The following is a 20,046-nucleotide window of genomic DNA, read 5'->3' as shown; positions in this document are numbered from 1 at the left end:
TATTCATTCGATGCATATTTGATCATATTCCTTGATGACATTCCTTTGAGAGTGGTGTTTTCTTCTTACACAACTCTTTCAGGCCTAAATGATTCACATCTTTCTCACAAAGACAATAGTTCGAGGTGAAATTCAGAGCCTCTAAATTCTTTGTAATGATTTCGGATGCGTGTGAGGAATCAATGTCATTGTTTGACAAATGAAGTTAAATTCTTCAAATTTTCCAGATGTGAAATAAATACAGTCGTGTGTAATCCCATACAATTGTCAGACAAATCCAAAGTCCTTAATCTCTTTAAATTTTCATTACTTGCAATAAGTGTCACACCTTCAGGGCCTATTTCATTCAAAGACATATCCAATAAGGTTAACTTGTCCAAGTGTGAGCTGTTCACAATGAAATGAGCTCCTTCTGAACCGAGATGGTTGTCTGATAAAATTAGCGAAGTTAAATTCTTCAATGTTGGACTATTTCCAATAGATTCAGCACCTTTCGAATCAATTTGATTGGCATACATGACAAGGTCTGTTAAATTTTTCAAGGTTGGACTATTTGCAATGGAAATGGCACCTTCGGAGGTCACTTGATTGCCAGACAAATCCAAAGTTAGTAAATTCTTCAAAGTTGGACTATTTGCAAGAAATGTGACACCTTCGGAGCCAATATTGCAACCATACATTTCCAAACATGTTAAACTTGTCAAATGGTCACTGTTTGCAATAAATTGAGCTCCTTCGGAGCCAATAGGATTATCATGCAAACATAACCAAGATAACTTTTTCAAATTCTCACTTGTAGCAATAAAGGAAATACTTTCTGAATCAAGATCATTCGAAGCTAGATCGAGATTTGTTAAATTTTTCAAGTATGGACTACTTGCAATATATTGAGCACCCATTGGACCAATTTGATTGCAATACAAATTCAAAGATGTTAAATGTTGCAAGTTGGGACTGTTTGCAATCACTCTAGTGCCTTCTGTACCGATTTGATTTTCATGTATATCCAAAAATGTTAAATGTTCACAATGTGCAATGCAAATCACTCCTTTCAAACCAATGTCATTCGATGCCACATTGAGTGAAATTAAATTCTTTAAACCATTTTCACTCTGCAGAAGAATAGATATTCCTTCAGGACCAATACGATTGGCAGAAATATCCAACTGTGTTAAATTCTTCAAATATTCACTCGAATTTGCAATAGATTCAGCAAATTTAATTCCATCCATTTCATCAGGTAACTTTGACAAATTCCGTCGTATCTTGTTTGCTCGGGCTTGAAAGGACAAACTCAAAGGAATGTTTAATGAGACTTGTCTCCATTGTTTTGAAACTTTCATACAAATTCGAAGGATGGTGATGGAATCGAGAAAATGAAGAATTTCATAAAGAATATCATCGATTAATAATGGTCGTCCAATGTTGCAATAGCCATGATGAGGGTGGTTATTATTCATAGGTCTGTTGTTTCGTATGAAGATGCACCGTGTGTGTGTGTGGATAGATGTCATTGCCTGGAGGTATTTTTTTGACAGGTCAACATTCAATGGATCATAATGATTGAAATTTCAAAAAACAAAGGGGAGAAGGGTTTTATTAATGTTAACCTGATCTTATCATTGATTTCTTATTTGGGTGTTTTTTAATTCCATTTGAATATTAAGATTCGAAAAATAGGAAAAAGAAATTGACATTAAAAAAAATGTTCATTTCTTCCTTATCGGAACAGATCATCAATAACAACAACACGATGAGCATCATTCACGAACAACAACAACAAATTCACTACAGATATGCCTTTCTTCATGGGTTTGCCTCTGCTCCAAGCACTCGGAAGGGTCAACATTTAAAACAATTTTTTGCTCATCAATCACCCATAGCGATTGAATTATTGATTCCCGATTTGAATATTCCATCTTTTGAAGAATTACAAGTTTCACTTATTCTTAAATTCTTGGAAAATAGATTGGTTTCAAATGTACAAGAAAAAATTGATGAAAATCACATTTCAAACGTAAAAGTGAAATGGAGAATTATTGCGAGCTCTTTAGGAGGTTTTATTGCTACTCGATTTACAGAGTTGTATCCGGAACGAGTTGATGCTTTATTATTATTGGCTCCAGCGTATGATCTTGCAGAACGATGGAAAAATCGATTTGCTTTACAAGAATGGAAATCGAATGGAATTCTTTCTTTTTACAATTACAAGGAAAAATGTATGAAAAATGTCAAGTATATCTTTTATCAAGATTTGAACGAGAATCATCCAGGATTTCCAATCCCTCACAAGCTATTAATACAACTGTGCAAGAATACAAATCAGAAAGATTTGAAAACAAATTCTCCCACGCTGGCCATTGTTCATGGAAAACATGATGCAAGTGTACCATTAGAAACGACGGAAGAATTTATAAAAAGATGCAACGAGGCAGTTCCTGGAAGTGGTGATGCGATTGAATTACATGTGGTGGAGGATGGACATGAATTGACAGAACCTTCGACCTTGAGCTTGTTGGAGAAGATAATTTCTGAGAAGTGGTTGCTGAAAACGCAACATTAATATTGAATTTGTGTTTAAACAGCAACTATGCCTCATTGTAAGTGAGGTTGGTGTGAAATATATTCCACGTGAAAGAATGCATTTCACAAACCAACCACATGTCAGATGCCAACAATAGATGAAGCAAAAGGAAAGATATTACGTGACAATTGATCCGATCGTTAGTACTTATTCACCACTTTCCATTTCAAACAATTCAACCCATTTCCACAACAAGATGTATCCAAAGAAAAGTAATCATGAGAACTTTTTGTAAAATCAATTGGATGGTCAAACTCAATGTAATTTTCTATTGATACTCCAAGTAATGATTTAAACAATTCAGGATAATCAAATATGCGTTCATGAAAAGTTATGTAATGTTAGATGTTGTCATTTATTGATAAGCGTAATAATCTCACTCGCCATCTGAATTGTCATCTTCGCCAAGAGCTTGTGATAATTCTTCAGCAACAGTATCTTTTTTTTGGTTTCTTATCGTTCTCTTTGACCCACTTATTCCATTTATCTGTCTTCATAATATCACCATATTGGAGCAAGCATGTAACGCAGCAAAAGTTAAGCATTTTTGTGGAGTCTCTACAAATTAACAGGCTGGGGCGTTGAAAAAATAGTTTCTGCTGAGATTCAATTCTACCTTCGATTCTCGCACACGTTTCACAATTTTTGCCAACGGAGAAAAAACCATTTTGTCCTAATTTATTGTGAGCATCCTTATCAAGTACTCGATTCTCGAACGGAACGGAACAGAAGCGGAACTGTTCTTAAAAGTCAATTCATGTAGTGTTCCATCAGGGTCCGGAGCCAAACTCAACACTTGTTACGAAAGGCCATTATCCTCAGTCTGAAATCAAAGATTTTTTCGGAACATTCATCAATCATGTAACACCAATTCAATATTGAATGATATTTCGCATCCATGAACTTGCAAGATTTCGTAAATTTTCAAGAATGACAAGTCTCAACTGCGATAAATTTCACACAAAAAATGTCCTTTCACAACAACAATCGCAAAGTCACTCTCTCAGAAATGCCACAAGTCTTGGCCTCTCGAACCTCCCTCGATTCTTCATCTCATCGAGTCAACGCAGGTTCTGAATCCACTCCTTATCTTGATGTCTCTCTTTTAAAAGATCCATTAAATCATCATCATCATTCAACAATGAATGATCGATATACTCGAATTGACACATTCAAAAAGTATTGGAAGAAATTTTCAAGCAGCACGTTTGGAAATCGTCGATTGAAAATGTACATTTATTCATGTCTCAAATTCTTAACCATTACGTATGTGCAGGCAAATAATTTATTTGGAAAGAGTGATGCATTGGTGTTAACAGAAGGAGAACAATTGTTGCAATCAGTGTTTAAAATTGTATCGTATACCTTTATGGGAGTGTTGATGGTTTTATTTACGGAAAGATACATTCGAGAGTTGACAGCCATTGCTCGTAAAAAACCTCTCACTATTTGGATTAATTGGATGGAATCGATAGTGTATTTAATTTTCTTTATTTATTCGATTGCGACTTCAGTGACACATGTCGTGTATATTGTGAGAGAGTACAATGCGGAAAGTGAAGAGAGAATTTTGCATCCAGAAATGTTTGCGAAAAAAACGTTTACTTTGGAGGAACAATTGGCTGTGGAAATTTTAGAAGTTTTTGTGCATATTTATATTATTGTGGATAAGGGAACTCACTTTATTCATGCCAGTAAGTTGGAAAATGTTTTACTTGTGTGTGGAATTAATTCAATGATTGGAATTGAAACAAAAATTCAATGATTATTACATTTCGATGATGTCTTGAATGTTCTCACAATATATGGCAATGAATTCGCCTCACAATACCTGTAATAATGCGGACAAATCTGCGATGTTGGATGAACATGAATTCTTTCGTCTCACAACAAAATTGTTCGAATTTAATTGAAAATATAGGTCACAGCGTCTCTTACTATCTAGCCAAAGCACAACACATTCCAAAGCATCATCATCCCGGCCATCATCATCATCATAACGACTATTTCTATGTGAATGACACGTTGAACAGAAATCCAAATCATGCCTTCGATCACGATCCTAACACTCTTGCTTTGGATGAATCCAATGCCGTTGATTCACTCAAAGAGAAGGATCTCCAACAACAACAAGAAGAGAGTGACGAAGATTATGATGATTACATTGGAAAAACTTATCAAGAAGAGCAAACTGAAAAGATGAGAAGAAGAAACACCACAATGGGCGCCATTTATAGAAAACCAGGATCTCTCTTTGTAAACTTTAAGACCAACAATAATGATGACAAGAAAGCACCTCTCAATGCGTTTGATCAACTTTAGGATTGCTTCTCCATATCATGTATTTGTGATTTCTTGTTTGAAAATAGTTGTAATAATCTCATGTCAGAAATAAAGTGACTTGTATATTTAAATTTACTACTCCTCATGCATCTTGATAATTATTTGTAGCAAGTGATCGTTGCATTTTCCACACAATAAAGAACGCCATTTGAAAATGAGCCATGCTTGTCCCAAATTGTCTTTTGTGAAATGACATCAAAGTCTTTGGACAAATAAAACCATGCATCTTCTGTTTGTAACAAGCATCCATCTGAAATAGAGTCATAAATAATTGCATTTCTATTATATAATGGCAATCTGATACTTTTCACAAAGTGTAAATTTCTTGTGAAAACTTTGATCGCTGGACGATGGTTTTCATCATAACAAGAAATCATTAAATTATCGTTTCGATCCAGAGACAAGCTAAAAAACAGATTAAACTTTGTAGGAAATGGTCTTCTACAATTATATCCCATCTTGTCTAAAATTTGACCACTCTCACTGCAAATCACATAAATTTGTTTTCCATTACCTTTTGCAAGGTAAATAATTCCTCGACGATCCATGACAGGACACGAAAAACTTGAGTAAGTGCCTGCCTTAAGAAAGTCAGTGAGAGAAGTGTTCCATTTTATCTCACCATCGTCTAAACTGATCTTTGCCAAACGTGACTTTTTGATACCGCGAGGAGCACCAAGCAATGATCTTTCTTGCAATAGATAGATCCATGGACAACAAACTCCTTACATGGATAGTCGAGTGAACGGGTATGCGTGAAATTTGCCTTCATGTCATAAATTAAAATTCCTGATTGATGAAGATAAATAAATTCATTCCTACTCGGAGCTGAAATAACACCCATCAATGTTTCATAATGGATATTAATGATAGATCCTGTAAATGCAAGCGTATGAGTAAATACTTCTTTAAATTCTCCAGAGAATCCTTTTGGTTCTTGTGATAGTACGAAGGACTCAACGGTTTTGTCACTATTTTCATTTCTTGTGGTTTGATGATCGATGTCTTTCTATGGTCATCCTCAAAGATCCGACACTTTCGAGAAGATGATGCCCTTCTTCTTTTTTGAGACGATGAAACTCGGGGTGTTCTTTGTTTCTTCGTACCTGATATCAGTTGTTTCAATGTTGAGCAGTGATGGTAACATCTGAGAGCAATCGATTGTTGAACTCACCAATAGTTGGAATGTGATCATCTGTGAATTTAAAGGTGTATTGATGGTAGGCCACATCTTCAAATCTATTGTGGCACCTGAGAGACTTGTCTTCAAAATTGGATCGAAAAAGAAGCAAGACAGAAAATAAGTCTCGATTGGTGACACTGTGTGAATGGTATCCAAATATCTTCACACTATTTTCCAAGTCTAGGTTTCTTGGAATGGCTGAATTGGCCAGAGAATCTTTTTTCACGTTAGGTTTCATCCAAGATTTCTTCTTTCGTTCAAATTTTTCAAAGCCTTCTTCGTCCAATAATTTCTGTTTTCTAAGAACAGGAAAAGCATCAATATCGCTATTTTTGTAATGCACTGGTAATACTCTCTTTGCAGTACACGAAATTAAATCTAAAACAATCCATAATAAAGATGATTGATATTTCTCAAAGGTATCAACTTTTTCTTTTGGCCTCTGGTTCAGCAAGAATAAATATTTCCCATCTGAAATTGTTGTGTAATCTATGACTTGATGGAGCTTGGTGAAATATTTGTAAAAGTTGCGTACGTGAAACTTTCTCATCTTACATGTCTCTACTTGTCCGTTCTCTCCAAGCGTTGGGATAATCTCTCTCAGAACGAATGAATTTTCTTCGTATCTGTTTCCATACGCGCTTGCAATTAGAAAGAATTTTGATTCATTCAGAGTCATGATTTGTGCATAATCAAATCTTAGGATGTAAGAAGGGTCTAAATTCACGCTCTTTGTCATTTGATTTTCTGGTTGTTTCTCGTTTGGAATAAAATATATCATAGGGGAGTTTGATAAAACTCTAGTTATCACCAGACCAGAAAAGCTCTGAGCTCCCAAACATTTCTCTGATGTTATCGAGCAGGTATGTGTTTGGAGGGAAGGTGATGGTGAAGGATAAAATCGAGTTCCTTCGCCTAGTTCAGTAATTGTATTGGTAATATCAATGAACACTTTGGATTGTGACAAGTTGTTCTCATCCAATACAATTTTAACTTGTGCACGACATTCTGAAAATATACACACGAATGATTTTTCAAGTTTCGAGTTTTCAAATTGGTAAGTTTCAAAGATATTCACCACGTCCATATCTCGTCTGTGTCTATTCGATTGCACAACGTTTGGTTTATCATTACCAGATTGAATTTCAATGAGATGGTTTGAATGAAAATGTTGCAATAAATTCTCGTCATCTCTATTTGATCCTAATTTCACAATTACAAATTTGTAATCATTCTCTGTATAGCTCTCAAACAATCCTACTGAATGATGTTCAGTGGCAATTGCTAACACATGAGATACAATATCTGACTTGTTTGCACCTCGTGAATCACCATGCGATGCGTGTGTGGTAGAAAATGAAAACTTCTCAGTTTGAACATTTCCAACACTTGTTCGAATCGTGGCCAAAGGGAGCAAACTATACCTATTATTCCAGAAATAACGACAACACGGACACTCATAATACTCATCTCCTGTTATTTCTGGATACAACTCATCATATTCCCGAAACGAATCCAGTGTTCCGAGAAGAGAATTCTCTTTATGATCGGCACCTTTGGAATATTGTGGCATCAATCCGAGAGATGTGGTGTACTGAGTGAAAGAGTGAGTGAGTGGGTTATTTTTTTTGTAACGATGAAATTCTTTTTTTTTTCTTCTTTAAGGAAAAACTGACCATCGAACGTTTGGGTTTGAAATTGAAACCTCAACAACATGTGTGAGTGATGAGAAACATTCAACAACAGATATATATGAGAATTTATGAGTGAATCTGTTGATAATCCTTAATGGAGAAACTACGAGAACACCTTCAAGTGTTTTGGTTCACACACGAAACTTTCGGTCAACTGTCAACTGTCAATAAATTTTTTTAAAATAAATGCCTCCAGCAGCAGGAAAGAAGGAGAAGAACACAGGTGCTCAGCCAGAAGAGCTGAAAATTGTGGTGTTTGGAAGGTAAGCTTTTCAACCCTAGCACAAGACTTCGTAATTTTATTTGGAACCAACAACCACACTCACACATCCGATTCAAATTTTTAATTTAATATTTATACTTTTCTCATCAATTATCATCATCATCATAATTAACGAATCAACCATCATCATCAATAATAATTTTTAATAATTATTTTTCATCAACAACATCACACATCATTGTTATAACAATCATCTTCATCCAATGGATCCTATTTAATACTTTTCACAACATCATCCAAATAATAATAATTACAATCATCACTTGCAGTGGAGGTGTTGGTAAAAGTGCTCTCATTGTACAATTGATTCAAAATGTATTTGTGGAACAATACGATCCTACTTTGGAAGATTCGTATGTATTGTTTTCATTGATTGTAGTTAACGACATTCATATTTTGAAAAATCATTTAAATCAAACACAATGATGACAATGGTGAATCGATTAAATTTATAATCATGATGCCGTTATGATGTGAATTGCATTTTCAAAATGATGTTGGCATGTGGCATTTTGTGAGACAGATACCGAAAAGATACACACATTGACAAGAAACCTGTCATTCTGGATATTCTCGATACAGCCGGTCAAGAAGAGTTTTGGTAAGGATCATCCACTCGTTTCTCTCTCTTTCTCACTCAATTTGTCATATGGATTTGCAATTGATGATTTTTCAAATTTCACACTCACGACTATTCATCATTATTGCATCAACCATGAATTTACTCTTTGGATCATGAATTCAATGATTTGGTTATGTGGTAATCATTGAAATGTTTTCATTGAAAAATGATCATCCTGTGTGTGACCACAACAAACAAAACAACTTTCTCACATCACACTCGTTATCACACATTCATTTGATCTCAACAACAACAACTCAACAACAACTCAACAACAACTCAATATCATTATATTTATTATTAACACAACCACCACAACTTAATTCAACAACACCTTTGCATCCTAACAATCATCACCATCACACACAATCATCACTTAATTCCACACCAAACATTACAAAAAAAACAGTACACTTCGTGATCAATACATTCGTCAAGGTGAAGGATTTGTCATTGTCTACAGTGTGACAAATCGAAATTCCTTCGAAGAAGTCTATGCATTTCTCGAACAAATTGCACAAGCCAAAGAATTGGACTCTGCAGAGGAATATAAGAATTTAGCCAATGACACTGCAGTCGTTCTTGTTGGAAATAAATCCGATCTCAAGAATGAACGTGTCGTGTCAAGTGAAGAAGGAAGAGAAGTTGCTAAAAAGTTTGGATCGATTGCTTTTTATGAAACATCAGCAAAAACTCGAACCAATGTTGAAGAATGTTTTATGGATTGTGCTCAACAGATTATGAATAAGGTGAAAAAGAAGAAGAAGGGAAATTGTCAAGTCATGTAGAGTTTGTGTTCAAAAAAGAATGCATCCGAATAGCAAATGAAATGTTTTCCATATATATATATATATATTCATCTCAGAGTGATTGTTGCAATTCATTGGTGAGATTTAAATTTCTCTTGACTCGAGCATGCTGTCACACACACTTTTCAACTCGTAAAAATATTTTTGTATCATTAAAAGAGAGTCACTCTTCCAGAATTACAACAACTCCATTTATGGCATGCAACCTTCAGTTGAAATCCAAATTCCAGCGAATCCATGTGTCAATGACACTTTCGCAAATTCTAATGTCAAATAAAAATTCACCTTTTGCATGATCCATTCAGAGAGAAATTTTCAACATGGACATTATGAACCACTCCCAACAAATGTCATCTTGTGATTGTCACTTGTCGCAATCATTGTCTATTAAATTGACATGAACACACGAAAACCTTGTGGAGAGTGGATACACCTTGTGTTGCTGATATTGGTGAGCATCAATTTTACAATCCATTGCTATTGGTGTCTTTTATACATTTCTTACGAGAGTAATGAGAGAGTAAAAGTTTATTCCAAAGATTCTCACAATCATTGGAAGCATTCGACCCACGATTCGAAATTCACCTCCACTTCGAAAGCCTTATGGAATTGACATGGATTGGGATGGGCAAATGGTTATTGATGAACATCGGCTTTCTCGGCTTTTTGTCATTTCAAAACAGGGTGAAGTGAATGTGATTGGATCAAAAGGAACACAATTTGTGGAGAATTGAACTTTCCAAGAGATTTAGAGATTGAAGAAACGGAAACATTCTTGTTTGTGATGGTGGTATTGGCCGAATTGAGGTCTTTACTCGACAGTGTCAGTTTGTGGATTACTACAATGGTGGTAAGAATGATAAGAAGCCGAATCAATTTGCATTCTGAAGAATTTTTCTCCTTGTCAGCTTGTGTGTTTGGATCATCATGATAATGAAGGATTGCTCAATGTTCTTGATGTCTCCTCTCAATGTTTGGTTCTTTTTAAATAAATTTGTTGTTGGATTTGCAAAGATGGAATCAATCAGATTCACACATTTCCTTTTCATTGTGTTAATTTGTTTATTTGTCAAAACTTGTCGAACCTATTAATGCAACATTTGGTATTTTGTTTAACAAAAATGTATGCCATTAAGAGAACAATTCTTGAAACTCGGCAAAAGTTTTTGGAAATGGACATGTGGTCGCGCTTTCTTGTGCCTCAACAGAATTCATCATGAAACGATTGCGATAGTCTATACAGTTTCTCACCATGTTATATCCATTTTCAAGATCGGCGTACTTGTAAGCTTTCATTTTAACTAATTCTTCTTGCAAATGGTTGTCAAAAAGTGTCACTTCTTGCTTGAATAAAAAGGAAGAGAATTTTGAAACAACCCCTCCCATATTTCCCAGCATGACATAAATGAGCTTACATCTGCTCTTTGAAACAGGAATGATGGAGGCATAAGTAATGGTGGCACTTGCAATGGTCTTCTTGCCCCTCTCATCAATGTTTGGAAAATGAGAATTCGAATAAATGGATTTAGATAAAAAGTGATATCTATACTTCTTGTGATCAAAAATGGCACAATTAGAGGCATACACACCTCGTTTCTTAAACATTTTGCCTAAATTAAGGGTATAATGAGTAATGAGAGAGGGATAATATCGAGTGTCTTCACATTTTGTCCAGCCTAGTATTGAGTTGTCATTCTTTTCCACTTTGGGGAGCAACTTGCTTTGCAAATCAATGTCACACAATGCACTCAACACCACTTCTGCTGGAAAGTCTAAATATCCTAGCTTTTTTTGCACTCCAAACTTTCCAAGCTTTAACGAGTCTTCATCAATAAAGTTCTCACCATTTGAAAAGTAAACACCAACTAAGGGAGAGTTTTGGGCGTATTTCTTGTTATATGAATTTCCTCTTTTTCTAGAGCTGTAGATCTTGAGCCGTTTGCTACTTTGTCCGTAATTTTCGTAAATCAAGTCAAATAGTATAGAATCCGCAAATAAACGCTCACATCTCTCAAAATCTGACGGTTGTAAACGAACCCTCTGAAAGTCATCTTTGGTAAATCTCATTTTCTTTAGATCTTCAATATCTTCAGTTTTGGCACACTCTAACGCGTCATGCGGATATTGTTTGAGAAAGTTGAGCCAATTTGTGCTTCTCACAAATCGTGGAAAGACATCATCTTTAAGTAAGAGTAACAGTTGGACCTCTATTTGATCAAAAAACATAATCAAGTCTTTAAATTCTTGTTCATACTGTTGAAGTTGCTGCTCATTGAGAAGAGTTGCTGCTTTTAAGGCATTGCTTGTCTTGACACTAAAACTTCCAATAAGATCAATATTGAAAACATCAGAAGCGTCTTGATCACCTTTTTCACTTTCAGAACTTTTCTTTTCTGTTTCATCTGCATTTTTCTTCTTTGGTGAGGTTAGTTTGGGAAGAATTTTCTTAAACGAGTACACTTTTTTTCTGGTTGGAGAATTCTCGTCGATTGGTGAGGTGGGTGTGCTTGCCAAATCTTCATTGGTGGTAGTGCACGAGTCAGAAGAGCGAAGCATGGAGGATGAGTCATTGCTGATACTGCTGTACTCACTAGGAGGCATTAGTGACATGGTGGCGTCATTGGTGGAAGGATTTTCAGAGAAGTTTGAAAATCGGCGATCCTGTGTGGCTGCCAATTGTAATTGTATCATTTTAAGTCTTTGTAAGGTGTTCTTTCTTGTTTCACTATCAATGTTAATCTGTTTATCTGCCGCCTCGTTGATAAAGGTAGCTACTATTCGAGAAATATCAATCAATATTGACTCTTTTAAGGCCTTACAATTTCGGTTTCTCTGTAATGCATGATCTGTCTTTTCAATGACAATTTGTGGAGGGGTTTGCCACGTATGATGAGCTGCAGCAGTAGAATGTCCAACATTCAGTGCCGAAACAGTCATGCTGGAAATCATTGAGGTAATGGGGGACATCATATCACCCTGGCAGTGATGACTGCTACTTCCAACATGTTGCTGCTGGTTATTGGCAAGTAAGTGATGAACATTTCCAATTAATTGAGTCAATTTAAACTTTCCATTCATACTGCTGCTGGAATTGGAGGAAGTGCCTGGGCAGTTGCCGACAGGGCTTCCAGACTGAATCACTTCTTCCAACTCCATTGCTTTTCTAATGGTAAACCTGACGTCCATTTTGAATTGTCTAATGGTCTGCAAAGCCTCCCAATTTTCCAACACGAGATTCTCTTCGCAAAAATTTCTAAATATTAAGGAACCTTTTGGATGATCAATGATGATATCAAAAACAGGGGTAAATAATGTTGGAGAGGACATGTTACGGGCATGAGCTTTCATCTTTCTATTTGCAAAAATCGGGTGATGAAAAGGGGATCCAGGTTCCGAACTAGATTTGTTTTCGTTGTCTTCATCATCATCGTCATTATTCGGATGATGATTGAAGTTTTGAATAGAAATTTCATTAATCATCTCAATATAAAAACAGTGTAATAATAAAAACACTTGTTCTACGGCTATCTATTGTAATATGCAACAAATACGTAGAGTTGATTGAATTAAATTATTTCGTGCTGAAATGATGAGCGGGAGATGGTTCTCCTCTTATTGCGAAACCATTATGGGCCAATCATGCGCATGAAAAGACTAAATCAACTCTGCTATCTCTGTACAGAAACGATATGTCCTCTATTGCTGGTAATGTCATCTCTGGTCGAAAAAACATTTTTTGTTTCCGAAAGGAATGGAATGGATAAGTTTGGATGAATTTTCGTTTTTTTGAACACAATAAAAAAATAGGTGTGATTGGATTGAATCATTTTTGATTGGAAATGACAGAGTTTTACGATCTTGGAGCCCATTGTCAATTTGATGGCTGTAATCAAAAGGATTTTCTACCATTTAAATGTGATAAATGTAACAAGTATTATTGTTTAGAGGTGGGTAAATATGGAAGAAACGACGAACAATTATCGGAATTTAAAATTCAAAAAATATCAAAATTAACTATTGATAATATCAATCGGAACGCCATCACCTGGATGGTCTTTTAATTTATTATTATTGTCATTATTAATATTTTATTTGAAAATAATTTTGATATCATTAATTTTGAACGGTGATGATTCAATTTACAATGTAAAACATCTCAGCATCGAACAATGCAAGACCATAAATGTCCATTCGATGATTCCTTCGGAATTGTTGCCCCGTTTTGCCCTCTTTGCAATCAAGTGCTTCCATTTAGAGCGAGTGAAAGAGAGAATCCTAATGACGTTGTAGAGCGCCACATCTCGAGTGGTAAATGCCCATCATTGTCAAATAACAAATCAAGCTCGTCAAAAATTTCCAAAAATCAATCGGGATCTTGCTCTTTTCCAAATTGCGAGCAACATGGAATTCTGACTTGTAAATCATGCAACAAGACATTTTGTGTACAGTAAGTAGAAAATGTCACAAATTAGTGACAGTGAAAACCACAATGCTTTTCATCCAAAATGTACCACTTCAGACATCGCTTGGATTTTGATCATAACTGTGAAGCGTTAAAAAAAACAAACACTTCTTCCTCAAAACAAACGATGCAGACACCGTTTAAAATATTTAGTGGAGCTTCTTCATCCATTGCAGCCAACAAGTGGAAAAACAACAAGAAAGAGGTTGGAAAATTGCTGACTAACAAGTTTCAAAATAAGCCATTCCAACCAATTGGTCAGTCTTCCATCGAACAACAGGATCGATATTACTTAGATGTTTATTTTCCATTGAATTCCAACATTGCACCTGTTCACATGTTTTTCAGTAAGAATTGGTCATTGGGTATGTGTTTGTTTTTTTCCCATCAGAGAACATTTAATAATATCCATCGAAACATGCGCACTGTAATGTCTTGACAATAATGATATCCTCATGCATCACACAGGCAAAGTCTTGGACAAGATTGCTGAACAGGGAAAGGTGAAAAACAATAACTCCTCAGAGTTGGACATGAGCAAACGCTTACATTTATTCACTTTTGATGGTGTTCGATTGCCCACCGATAAGAAATTGTGCGAAATTGAATCCAATATTTTGAAGAGTCGAGATGGAGTCATTCTCGAATATGGAGAGGCCTTAGATCCAAATTTAATGTAAGTACATTGTTTTTGTTGTAATGTGCGGGTGCTGAAGCGGAGAAATTCTTGCTGTTATTGTTGTAATTTGGGTTGGTTTGACATTCATGTAGTGATGAAAAGCTCAAGAATATCTCATCCAATGCTTCTGAAACAGGATGTATCTTATGTTAACAGCGAGGAAACACACTTCAATAACAACAACAGATTAATAACTACTACTTTTGTTGCTGTACCAATCGAGTACCCACCGCGACTGATCCAAAATTGATCACAACACGTCCTTAAAAGTGTTTAAGCACTTCCTTATTTATCAGATCCTTAATTAGCTTTGGTTTTTGCGGCGACACTAATAACCCCAGAATTGCGCCCATAACAAAAAAAAAGCCCAAGTGTTGAGAGTCCTTACTTGAACCAAAATTACCTTCTCCTCAATCACATTGCTCGAATCTTATCTCGCTTGCGAATCTGAAACACACCACTTTCGCGAAATTGTAATATTTATTCAAATCATTGTGTGATAACTATCTCTCAACAGAATACATAACTCGTGCACACGCAATTTATCATCATCAACACTCAGATATCTCTCCTTGAAAACCTCAACTCCTATCACCTCAAAGACTCAAATAACAACAGCAACACCTTCCATGCTCACAGCAGCTACCATCACTATTGAAAAGAAACTACCAAGAATGGGTCTCACTAGGTGTCCTCAATCCACGAATCTTGCATCATCATCATCATCCAGCAACAACGATAGCAAGGATGGATTTTTGTCGGTAAAAACCTCTGATGTTCAATCGAGTCCAAGAAGGAACTGTTCATCAACCTCAAACAGCTCAACAAACAATAACAACAACCTGGAAGAAATTCCAACAATGATCACTATTACACCACCAACCCCAGGACGAAGAGAACGATGAATTGTTCCATCCTTGTACGTTGTTTGATGAGGACGACGTTGCACGCAACACCTCAGCCAAACATACAATTTTGGAGAGATGACAGTATGAAACGCGATGAGGCTGCTTTGACTGCAAAGCCATTTTGAATTTGGATCCAGCGCATGGTACACTAGGCTTGCATCACCTCTGTACAATTAAAATTTGGCCCACAATAATATTCGAAATTTCAACACCATCAAGAAAGACTGTTTTTAAATTATAGTTGATTAATTTCAAGAATTATAAAATAAAAATGCCCAATTTGTATCACGTTGCTGCTGGAGTTTCACGATCAGCCGACTTGCCGACCATATCCACCCATCACAGAAAGCAACTCCGAGCAAAATCATCCATGTTATCAGGAAAGAATACAGTATTCACTAAGAGTAATTCATTCATGTTTTTGGAACGACCACAAAATAATCAAGATGATAGCGATGAATATGATTCCGATAATGAAATTATTTTGATTCACAGTCCCAATACGTTGGCGACCAATCTTGAAAGAGTTGCAGCTGAAGAAAATACACGTAAAAAACAAGTCATGTTTGATCCTATAACATCATCGGGCGGAATTGCATATGACTTTCAACAATCATCATCACTGGATGGTTCAACAACAATGGTGAAAAAAGATAGGCCTCTTCAAAGAAAACCAATTCATGATTTATCACCACAAATGTTACGAGCTATGAATTCAAAAGAATTAGCTTCCGATTGCGTCTTACCGATTGTCACTGAACCCAAGACGAAACGAAAGTATGAAATGATAAACACAAAATGGTCTGACAGCTCGAGTTTACCAATGGTGTCTATACCACCTTCTGGGCCCATGTTTTCCGATTCTCTCAATACACAATACCATGCCTTGGAAAGTAAGAGAAAGAAAAAGAAAGAAACACCAGATATTTATCAACCCCAAAAGAAGAGCTTTTGGCAATCATTGTTTTCACTGTAATCTTTGTTTTAAGAACGTTTGATAGCTCGTTTTGCAAGTTTCACTGTTTTGACCGATTTTATTCGACAACAAATTTTCAATAATTGAATGGCACACTAGACATTTTTTGTGGAATTTGCAACCTATGCGAGCTATATCATTTTGAAGGACAATCATGTTCGAGACAAGTTCAACATTTTCAGATTTCATGACGTAGAAATATATATAATATTGTTCTTTCAATCACACAAGCAAGGAATTTGTGTATCATTCTTTAGGATTTTATTCATCTTCAATTCATAATAAGAGATACACAATTATGAATTCGACTGCTGGCCAATTCCAATTCCATTCTTAATTACCAACCAATTTCATCGTTTGGACCCATGATTCTCTCTTGCTAATCTTTTCCCACCATGCTTTGACATGAGGACGTTCCAAAATCAAATGTCCAACATTGATATTGGGATGAAACAAGAAATTTCCATAAGGCAAGTGATTCAAATCGGCCAAAGTGAATTGATTTCCTCCAATGTAAGCTTGTTTAGCCAAAATCTTTTCATAGACGTCCAACACGGAGGCGAGTTTTTCCTTGAGTTGTTGAACACGTGCATGATCGACTTCGCCCCATTTGAATAAATTCTTAAAGACCAATTCAAAAGTCAATCCACTTGCTTGGGGATCAAAATAGGAGGTCTCAATGCTAGCACCTTGTTCGAAGAGAGCTTGCTTCTTTAAACCTTCGGTGCAGGTGCCACATGGAATCAATTCAGTGCCGTGGCCCTTAAATTTGGCCTCCAAATATCTGCAAATGGCACGAGATTCATAAACCAAGAAGCCGTCATCTTCAAGAACTGGTACAACTCCAAAAGGTTGCTTTTCAAGGAATGCAGCTTGTTTATGTTCGCCCTTGAACAAATCGAGAGGGATCAACTCAAAATCAAGATTCTTTTCTTTGAGAGTGGCGACTACACGTTGAACACAGGTTGAATAATATGGACCATATAACTTGAGAACCATTCTAATGAGAGCTGAAGAATAAAGCTAATGAATATTTTCAATAACAGTGAAGTTGTTATTTCTTTTTTGTTTTGAAATGTTATGAAACGAGAAGAGGTCAGATTTTAACAGCATTTTCCGTTGGGTTGAGCGATCAGACCTGCGCAATAACGAGGAAACGGACCCGAAAAAGTTTCCCCTGGTCTGAGATTTTTGAAAGCGCGTTCGATGTTTAAAAAATGCGCACTATCAACCCGATCAAGAATGGCTGGATCGTCTCACAACACGACCAGTCCACCTTTAGGGTTCATGACGCAGGAATTTCAAACAGACATTCACTTTACGTTAATTTGAAAGATTTAAGAGATTTATTGATCTTCAGCACCTTCACCGTCCTCACCTTCACCCTCATGGGATTCAGTTCCGACTTCCTCATAGTCCTTCTCCAAGGCAGCCAAGTCTTCTCTGGCTTCTGAGAATTCACCTTCTTCCATACCTTCACCGACATACCAGTGGACGAATGCTCTCTTAGCATACATCAAGTCGAACTTGTGGTCAATTCTTGAGAAGACTTCAGCAATAGCAGTCGAGTTGGAAATCATGCAGACAGCACGTTGAACCTTAGCCAAGTCACCTCCAGGAACAACAGTTGGTGGTTGGTAGTTGATACCACACTTGAAACCAGTTGGTGACCAGTCAACAAATTGAATGGTTCTCTTAGTCTTAATAGTTGCAACAGCAGCATTCACGTCCTTTGGAACAACGTCACCTCTGTACATCAAGCAACAAGCCATGTATTTACCATGTCTTGGGTCACACTTGGCCATCATGCTTGCAGGTTCAAAGGCAGAGTTGGTAATTTCAGCAACGCTCAATTGTTCGTGGTATGCCTTCTCAGCAGAAATAACAGGAGCATAAGAACACAACATGAAGTGAATTCTTGGGTAAGGGACCAAGTTGGTTTGGAACTCGGTAACGTCAACGTTCAAGGCACCATCAAATCTCAATGAAGCAGTCAATGAGGAAATGACTTGAGCAATCAATCTGTTCAAATTGGTGTAGGTTGGTCTTTGAATGTCCAAGGATCTTCTACAAATATCATAGATGGCTTCATTGTCCAACATGACAGCAACATCAGTGTGTTCCAACAAGGCGTGAGTGGACAAGACAGAGTTGTATGGTTCAACAACGGCAGTAGCAACTTGTGGAGATGGATAGACAGTGAAACCCAACTTGGACTTTTTACCATAGTCAACAGATAATCTTTCCAACAACAAGGCACCCAAACCAGAACCAGTACCACCACCAACAGAGGAGAAGACCAAGAAGCCTTGCAAACCAGTACAGTTGTCGGCCAACTTTCTAACTCTGTCCAAGCACAAGTCAACAATTTCCTTACCAATGGTGTAGTGACCTCTGGCATAGTTGTTAGCAGCATCTTCCTTACCAGTAATCAATTGTTCTGGGTGGAAGAGTTGTCTGTAAGTTCCGGTACGGACCTCGTCAACAACGGTTGGCTCCAAATCGAGGAAGACAGCTCTTGGGACGTGCTTTCCAGCACCAGTCTCAGAGAAGAAGGTATTGAAAGCATCGTCTTCAACACCAATAGTCTTATCGGATGGCATCAAACCATCAGGTTGGATACCATGTTCCAAACAGTAGAGTTCCCAACAAGCATTACCGACTTGAACACCAGCTTGACCAATATGGATTGAGATAACTTCTCTCATTCTTAGTTAGATTTGTAAATTGTTTAGGAGATGGGAGTGTACAATTAGCGTTTTCTCTATAATGAAGAAGCTGCTTTTTTTTTGTGTGTTGAAGAGAGAGTTGTATGGTGGGAAAAGCGGCATTTAAATGGTTTGTTTTTGGCGGGCATGTTATTTACGATGGGTGGGAACGTTGTATTCCAGCATATGAAATTCGGACAGTTTTGTATGCGGGAGATGCGGTTGTAATATTTTGGCGGGTAAAACGAACATTACTATTTTATCTTGAGTGTCGAAAGTTTTCAACTGAGAGGGGTGTTGTTGGGAATTGGTTCTTCGTTTTTGCTTCGAATCAATGTTTATTCTGTTTCTCTGAGAGAGTCAAAGAGAATTGCATCCACAAGTTTCATGAATCACATATCCCAATTTGGCACAATTTCAAATACTTTTTTTTGAGACAATTTAACATCATCATTATAATCAATCTGATCATTGGTCAAATGAAATACAGTCACAATCATCTCGTAACTTTCCTTAAAGGGCAAAACGATGTTTTTATGATATAGAATAGAAATTGGATATCCACAACTAGAAATATTTTGCCCGCCCGAACCCCCGTTCGCCCTAAGAGAAAAATGCCTCTGAGACATTTTGTGTCAAATTTCATTTCTCGAAAGACAAGGACTGATTCATAATGATGTGAAACCTGAAAATATTGTGAAATATGACGATCATTATTTTCTGATTGATTTTGGAATTTCAAGGAGATTCGATTATAACAAAGAAGAATATCAAACCTCCAATGGAAATGCACAC

At 36.5% G+C, this 20,046-nt stretch overlaps 11 protein-coding genes across 11 annotated transcripts; 5 read left to right on the top strand and 6 right to left on the bottom strand.

Annotated features, from left to right (window-relative positions):
• Window positions 1-185: 185 nt before the first annotated feature.
• Window positions 186-1,460, bottom strand: FDP41_009961 (uncharacterized protein; the record flags this gene model as incomplete). The annotated part of the gene is made up of 1 exon (XM_044713976.1): window positions 186-1,460. One exon carries the CDS (start codon window positions 1,458-1,460, stop codon window positions 186-188), a length of 1,275 nt encoding a protein of 424 aa, XP_044556454.1.
• A 245-nt stretch (window positions 1,461-1,705) lies between these two features.
• On the top strand, window positions 1,706-2,563 carry FDP41_009960 (uncharacterized protein; the record flags this gene model as incomplete). Its single annotated transcript, XM_044713975.1, has 1 exon — window positions 1,706-2,563. The coding sequence occupies one exon, from the start codon at window positions 1,706-1,708 to the stop codon at window positions 2,561-2,563; it is 858 nt and encodes a 285-aa protein (XP_044556453.1).
• A 988-nt stretch (window positions 2,564-3,551) lies between these two features.
• FDP41_009959 (uncharacterized protein) lies at window positions 3,552-4,906 on the top strand (the record flags this gene model as incomplete). The annotated part of the gene is made up of 2 exons (XM_044713973.1): window positions 3,552-4,278; window positions 4,506-4,906. 2 exons carry the CDS (start codon window positions 3,552-3,554, stop codon window positions 4,904-4,906), a joined length of 1,128 nt encoding a protein of 375 aa, XP_044556452.1.
• Window positions 4,907-5,025: 119 nt separating this feature from the next.
• FDP41_009958 (uncharacterized protein) lies at window positions 5,026-5,475 on the bottom strand (the record flags this gene model as incomplete). The annotated part of the gene is made up of 1 exon (XM_044713972.1): window positions 5,026-5,475. One exon carries the CDS (start codon window positions 5,473-5,475, stop codon window positions 5,026-5,028), a length of 450 nt encoding a protein of 149 aa, XP_044556451.1.
• A 573-nt stretch (window positions 5,476-6,048) lies between these two features.
• Window positions 6,049-7,683, bottom strand: FDP41_009957 (uncharacterized protein; the record flags this gene model as incomplete). The annotated part of the gene is made up of 1 exon (XM_044713971.1): window positions 6,049-7,683. One exon carries the CDS (start codon window positions 7,681-7,683, stop codon window positions 6,049-6,051), a length of 1,635 nt encoding a protein of 544 aa, XP_044556450.1.
• Window positions 7,684-7,990: 307 nt separating this feature from the next.
• On the top strand, window positions 7,991-9,497 carry FDP41_009956 (uncharacterized protein; the record flags this gene model as incomplete). The annotated part of the gene is made up of 4 exons (XM_044713970.1): window positions 7,991-8,067; window positions 8,357-8,440; window positions 8,611-8,688; window positions 9,119-9,497. 4 exons carry the CDS (start codon window positions 7,991-7,993, stop codon window positions 9,495-9,497), a joined length of 618 nt encoding a protein of 205 aa, XP_044556449.1.
• A 1,152-nt stretch (window positions 9,498-10,649) lies between these two features.
• FDP41_009955 (uncharacterized protein) lies at window positions 10,650-12,998 on the bottom strand (the record flags this gene model as incomplete). Its single annotated transcript, XM_044713969.1, has 1 exon — window positions 10,650-12,998. One exon carries the CDS (start codon window positions 12,996-12,998, stop codon window positions 10,650-10,652), a length of 2,349 nt encoding a protein of 782 aa, XP_044556448.1.
• Window positions 12,999-13,357: 359 nt separating this feature from the next.
• FDP41_009954 (uncharacterized protein) lies at window positions 13,358-14,812 on the top strand (the record flags this gene model as incomplete). Its single annotated transcript, XM_044713968.1, has 5 exons — window positions 13,358-13,465; window positions 13,679-13,965; window positions 14,038-14,345; window positions 14,449-14,656; window positions 14,752-14,812. 5 exons carry the CDS (start codon window positions 13,358-13,360, stop codon window positions 14,810-14,812), a joined length of 972 nt encoding a protein of 323 aa, XP_044556447.1.
• A 1,026-nt stretch (window positions 14,813-15,838) lies between these two features.
• FDP41_009953 (uncharacterized protein) lies at window positions 15,839-16,543 on the top strand (the record flags this gene model as incomplete). The annotated part of the gene is made up of 1 exon (XM_044713967.1): window positions 15,839-16,543. The coding sequence occupies one exon, from the start codon at window positions 15,839-15,841 to the stop codon at window positions 16,541-16,543; it is 705 nt and encodes a 234-aa protein (XP_044556446.1).
• Window positions 16,544-16,876: 333 nt separating this feature from the next.
• FDP41_009952 (uncharacterized protein) lies at window positions 16,877-17,542 on the bottom strand (the record flags this gene model as incomplete). Its single annotated transcript, XM_044713966.1, has 1 exon — window positions 16,877-17,542. The coding sequence occupies one exon, from the start codon at window positions 17,540-17,542 to the stop codon at window positions 16,877-16,879; it is 666 nt and encodes a 221-aa protein (XP_044556445.1).
• Window positions 17,543-17,889: 347 nt separating this feature from the next.
• On the bottom strand, window positions 17,890-19,251 carry FDP41_009951 (uncharacterized protein; the record flags this gene model as incomplete). Its single annotated transcript, XM_044713965.1, has 1 exon — window positions 17,890-19,251. One exon carries the CDS (start codon window positions 19,249-19,251, stop codon window positions 17,890-17,892), a length of 1,362 nt encoding a protein of 453 aa, XP_044556444.1.
• Window positions 19,252-20,046: the final 795 nt, after the last annotated feature.

Source organism: Naegleria fowleri (assembly GCF_008403515.1).
Source record: "Naegleria fowleri strain ATCC 30894 chromosome Unknown tig74, whole genome shotgun sequence".
In the NCBI taxonomy this organism is placed as follows: Eukaryota; Heterolobosea; class Eutetramitea; order Acrasida; family Naegleriidae; genus Naegleria; species Naegleria fowleri.
The sequence above is the reverse complement of the archived record's forward strand: the minus strand, read 5'-3'. Positions and strand labels throughout refer to the sequence as shown.